We start from the raw sequence: 4,391 nt of genomic DNA, 5'->3' as shown, positions 1-4,391 counted from the left end.
CAACAACTGGCTGGAGCTGTGTGTGTGTGTGTGTGTGTGTGTGTAAGGGGGGATGGGGGGGTAGTGAGTGTGAGAGTTCAGGTTGAGGCAAACAAGTCCCCCCCCCTGTCTCACACACACTCGGCCTCTCGCCTCAGGAGGTGAGAAGCCGCTAATTGGCAAAGGGTGAAACACACACGTGCATGCACACACACACACACACACACACACTAGAAGGCAGAAACAGAACGCTAACGGACAGATGGACGTCTGGCTCTGAGAGAAGCCCGGTAGGCGAACTGACTCTGGTTAATAAAACACGCGGCCTGCTCGCTGACTTTCACCCCAGCGGCGCACGCCAGAGCTGACCTTAAAGCGCGGGAGAGGCTCAACCTCTGTATGTGTGTGTGTGTGTGTGTGTGTGTGTGTATGTGTGTGTGCGTGTGTGAAAATAAAGGTTCAATTTAAGCAGTGAGTTGCACATAAAATCTGCATGATTTTTTTTTTTTAAGGTTTATGCACGAATTGTCTTCTATTTACTAGTTTGTGTATCTACTTTACATTTACTGTTGTTGATGCTCGTACCCAATCAACAACACTACTAAATAGTTGAAGTGCAACGGATCATTCCGTCGCAAACTAAAAACACATCTTTTTCGACTACACCTTGAATAGGGAAGGTAGAGCCGTAGTAGCACTTAAATGTCCCTTAACGATAGCACTTTGTTGTTTAGCACTTTAGTAGCACTTAAATGGCACGTACGGATAGTACTCTGTAGTTTAACGTTATTGAAGAAATTGTACTTGCTTGATTCTTGTTGTTCTGAGTTTGGACTCATGGTTTAATGCACTTATTGTAAGTCGCTTTGGATAAAAGCGTCAGCTAAATGACATGTAATGTAATGTAATGTAATGTAATCATTAGAGTCGCGGATCACATCACAAAAAGAAAAGAGGGTGCACATATAACTTTTAGATCATTAATGATGCATATTAACAGATACAGATGACAGCTGCTCTACAAGGATCTTTTTTGCCAGCGTCCCAAAATGTATGCCAACGTCGGTAAACCATCATAAATAATAAATGTTATACTTTTCCTTTTGTTTGTTTTGGTTTGTTGTCTTCATGAAAAACACTATTCAAATGATTAGAAAATGAAAGACTGTATTTTCATTGATTAAAAGAGTGTAAACCCCATAAGGGAGAGGCAGACCGAGGGGATGCTAAATCCTAAATAAAAATATATATATCATAACTTTGACCATGTAAAAAAGTGGAAATGGTCAAGTCTGGGGGGAAAAGTACATCCCCATGAGCATCATCATCTTCCTCCTCTTCATCTTAAAATAAGTGTTTTATAAAATGATTCTTATTGTGAAGGAATGAGCACGTGTACGGGGTGGAGGTTATCACTGCTCCACAGTTTAACACTCTTAACGGCTCTGCACCAACTCTCCGCAGGTGAAGTCGCGTCATCAGATGCACCGCGTGCCTCATTTGCATAAAAACGCCGGGTACCCCCTCCAACCCCCTCCACCCCTCCGGCCTTCAAACGTGAGTGACATTCGGGTCTCATGAAGCCTCCCAGCTAGCTTGTACATCAGCTGACGACCCCAGACAGACACCAGACCAGACCCTCTACTCGGGGTGGGGGGGGTCACACACGGTTCCGTTAACAAGGAGGTCACGGTCGGGGGGGAGCAGCTAGCCACACGTTAGCTTAGCGTTGCTTTCTGGCGCAGCTTGGAAACAGCTCAACTCCTTAACAGCAACTTCCACCGCACAAAGCCAGACCCCCCCGCCCCCCCCCCCCCCCACGGCGGACAGATCCCACTAGCGGTCAGACACACCAGCTAGCATCACCAGAACACAGCCGCCTCCGGCCACAGCAGGAAGCACAACACAGACACATGTACATGCATAACTGAGGGGGGTGAGGGGCTCGCAGGCGTCCTACCTGTTAACGCGCTGAGCCGCCGCTCTGCTTCTCTAAAGTCTGGCGTTGTGTCGCTAGACGTCAAATCCAACTGCACTACAGCGGCTCAGTCTGGGGGCAAAGTAACAGCGGCGCTTTGGCGACACCTGCAGGTGGAGGTCCGCATTGCAGCCTCACACTGAGCTCAGGACACAAAAAAAAGGTGCTTCTCTTCAAATCCAGCTGTTTTCTGGGAGATGCCAAACATAGAGAAATACAACTAATTATAGCGCTTGAACTCATTGGAGTGCAAATGATAAAATAGTTGTAAAAGTCTCAGTCTATAATGCACACTGAGGGGTGAGATTGTTCTAAGTGTTTGGTGCAGATGTTAAAACCATATGTGAGGTCCCGGCCCGAAGAGAGGATGTCGTATGTGTACAGATTGTAAAGCCCTCGGTGTCTAATTTGTAATTTTGGGCTATTCAAAAATAAATTGAATTGAATTAAATGTAAAAGCAGAGCCAGATCACGGCAGGCTTTAAAGTCATTTAATAAAAATTTTAAAATTAATTCATGAGTCTGTAATGTGATGTCATGACACTTCTTCTGTAATACTTCCAGCAACTATATGCTGCATGTTATGAAAGACCCGACAACCCTTTAGCGCCCGTGTGCACCCGCTTCCATCAGCCTTCTGAGCGACTACTGACTAAGGGCCCCCAAACACTTCTGAGGTCAGGTCTTCTTTTATTGTCCTCGTACACAGGACAGCGAGGATGAAGCAAGAAGCCCAAAGCTGGGAAGGGAAATAAACATATCAAACATTTCATAAGTCACTTTCTTCCAATAATGTCCCCTCTGACGACAATACGATCGGAAATGATTAAAGCCAGCCGAGCTATTTAATCACAAAACTTTATTTAAAATGTGTACGTACAATATATTACATTATATCCTATTTAAAGCATGTGCAAAGTGTGTATCTCATTCTGTCAGGAGAGTTGTCGGCCTGTGACGGCCTTCAGATCACGAGAGCTCCCTCCACAGCACATCCGTGATGAAGGCTACGTGTGTTTCCCATGATATTACAGTTCCAAAACAGATTATGGTTGTGAATCCAATAACCCCCCCTGCCCCCCAAGCAATTTTGGCCATTTGCCCCAGAGCCAAAAGAGGAAGCAGGGAGGTAATTTCCTGTGACTGGAGCGGTGATTAACACCATTTTGCCATGGTAACCATACGAAGCAGGCCTGGCGAGCTGCCGAACAAACCCCCCACCAGAGGGAGACTCGTTCAGCATGTAATACCAATCATTAACCATCCTGATGGAGCCGCACCGATCCGGGCTAAACCAAGTGCATCTGAACTGCTTGGAGACGAGTCTTGGAGGTTGCCCGAGAAGTCAACACGTGGTCGCCGCCGCCGACAAAGGCCGCTGTGCAGCTGGGTGCTGTGAGACGAGGAGCCATTAGCGTAGAAACCACCTCAGTACTCAAGGTTAGGCACGTGTTGTGAAATGTAGACAAACCTAAAGAGCTTCTGATTTAAAAAAAAGAGGAACAAAAGGGAGTCTTTAAATCTCATTCTCAGTCTTGTTAAAATGACTTCATCAGGGCCGAGAGCCAAAGGCATTCCTGTGTGGCCAACTCAAAGTAACGCATCCCGACCGGCAGTCTGACGGCGGGCCCGCGGTGACAGCAACGCGGCCTTTGTGCCGCGACTCAGGGCCGAGGCGAATACCAGATCCGAAGCAAAGTGACAATTCGCAGAACTAATGATTTCCGTCAGGCTAATTGTGAGCCAGTCAGAACAAATCATTCGGCTTCGGGCACGAAAACGGGACACAAACGTTTATTTTTTTTTATTTTTTCCAGACGGCAGTGGAGTCTCAAGTCCCCCAGCACGAGGAGGTGGAGTAGATATGGTTAGATTCAAGGCAATGCCTCAGCGGTCAGCTGAATAACAAGACTTCCACTCGTTTCCGACTGGACGAGCAGCAAGCCAGCGTGTCTTCCTGCAGTTCTGGGCTTGAACTGGACGGGTAGCTTCAGATAGTGCTGCGACCTGACGGGGGGGGGGGGGGGGGGGAGAGAGAAGGACGGCGGTCACTAGACGGATCATCAAGAAAACAATTTCAATTTGAAATGTGGAGCACGATTAAACAACATGAACGGCAGCAGAAACATACATGCATTTTCACATAAAAACATCCTTAATGAATAGATAGGCATGCAGCGTATAGCTACGGTACTCCAGCAATAAGTCTTGCCCGGTCTTTATTTGTTTTACCTTCACCCCCCCTCCCCCTCCTTGGCCTCTGATTGGCTAGTACTGTCTGCGTTCAATTAGATTTTTGTGAAGCTTATTGCTGATGGACCAGATTGGTGGCAGGTCGCTGGGGTTTGTGGTTTCAGCTCAGATGTGGATGTTTTCATAAAAGATCCTGATTGTCATTTTCAGAACATGCTTTCTATAAATGACAAAGCTGTGG

General features: G+C 46.8%; 1 protein-coding gene across 6 annotated transcripts in view; it reads right to left on the bottom strand.

Annotated features, from left to right (window-relative positions):
- Positions 1 to 2,797: 2,797 nt before the first annotated feature.
- cep192 (centrosomal protein 192) overlaps positions 2,798 to 4,391 on the bottom strand; it is a 27,672-nt gene continuing 26,078 nt past the window's right edge. For all 6 annotated transcript variants that reach the window (XM_034528734.1, XM_034528733.1, XM_034528738.1 and 3 more), the window contains one exon: positions 2,798 to 3,964. In XM_034528734.1, the coding sequence (XP_034384625.1) occupies positions 3,832 to 3,964 (133 nt within the window). In that variant the 3' untranslated portion in view covers positions 2,798 to 3,831. The remainder of the gene's footprint in view (positions 3,965 to 4,391) is intronic.

The sequence above is a fragment of the Cyclopterus lumpus genome, chromosome 25 (genome assembly GCF_009769545.1).
Source record: "Cyclopterus lumpus isolate fCycLum1 chromosome 25, fCycLum1.pri, whole genome shotgun sequence".
Classification (NCBI taxonomy): domain Eukaryota; kingdom Metazoa; phylum Chordata; class Actinopteri; order Perciformes; family Cyclopteridae; genus Cyclopterus; species Cyclopterus lumpus.
This window is presented reverse-complemented; position numbering and strand designations above follow the sequence as displayed.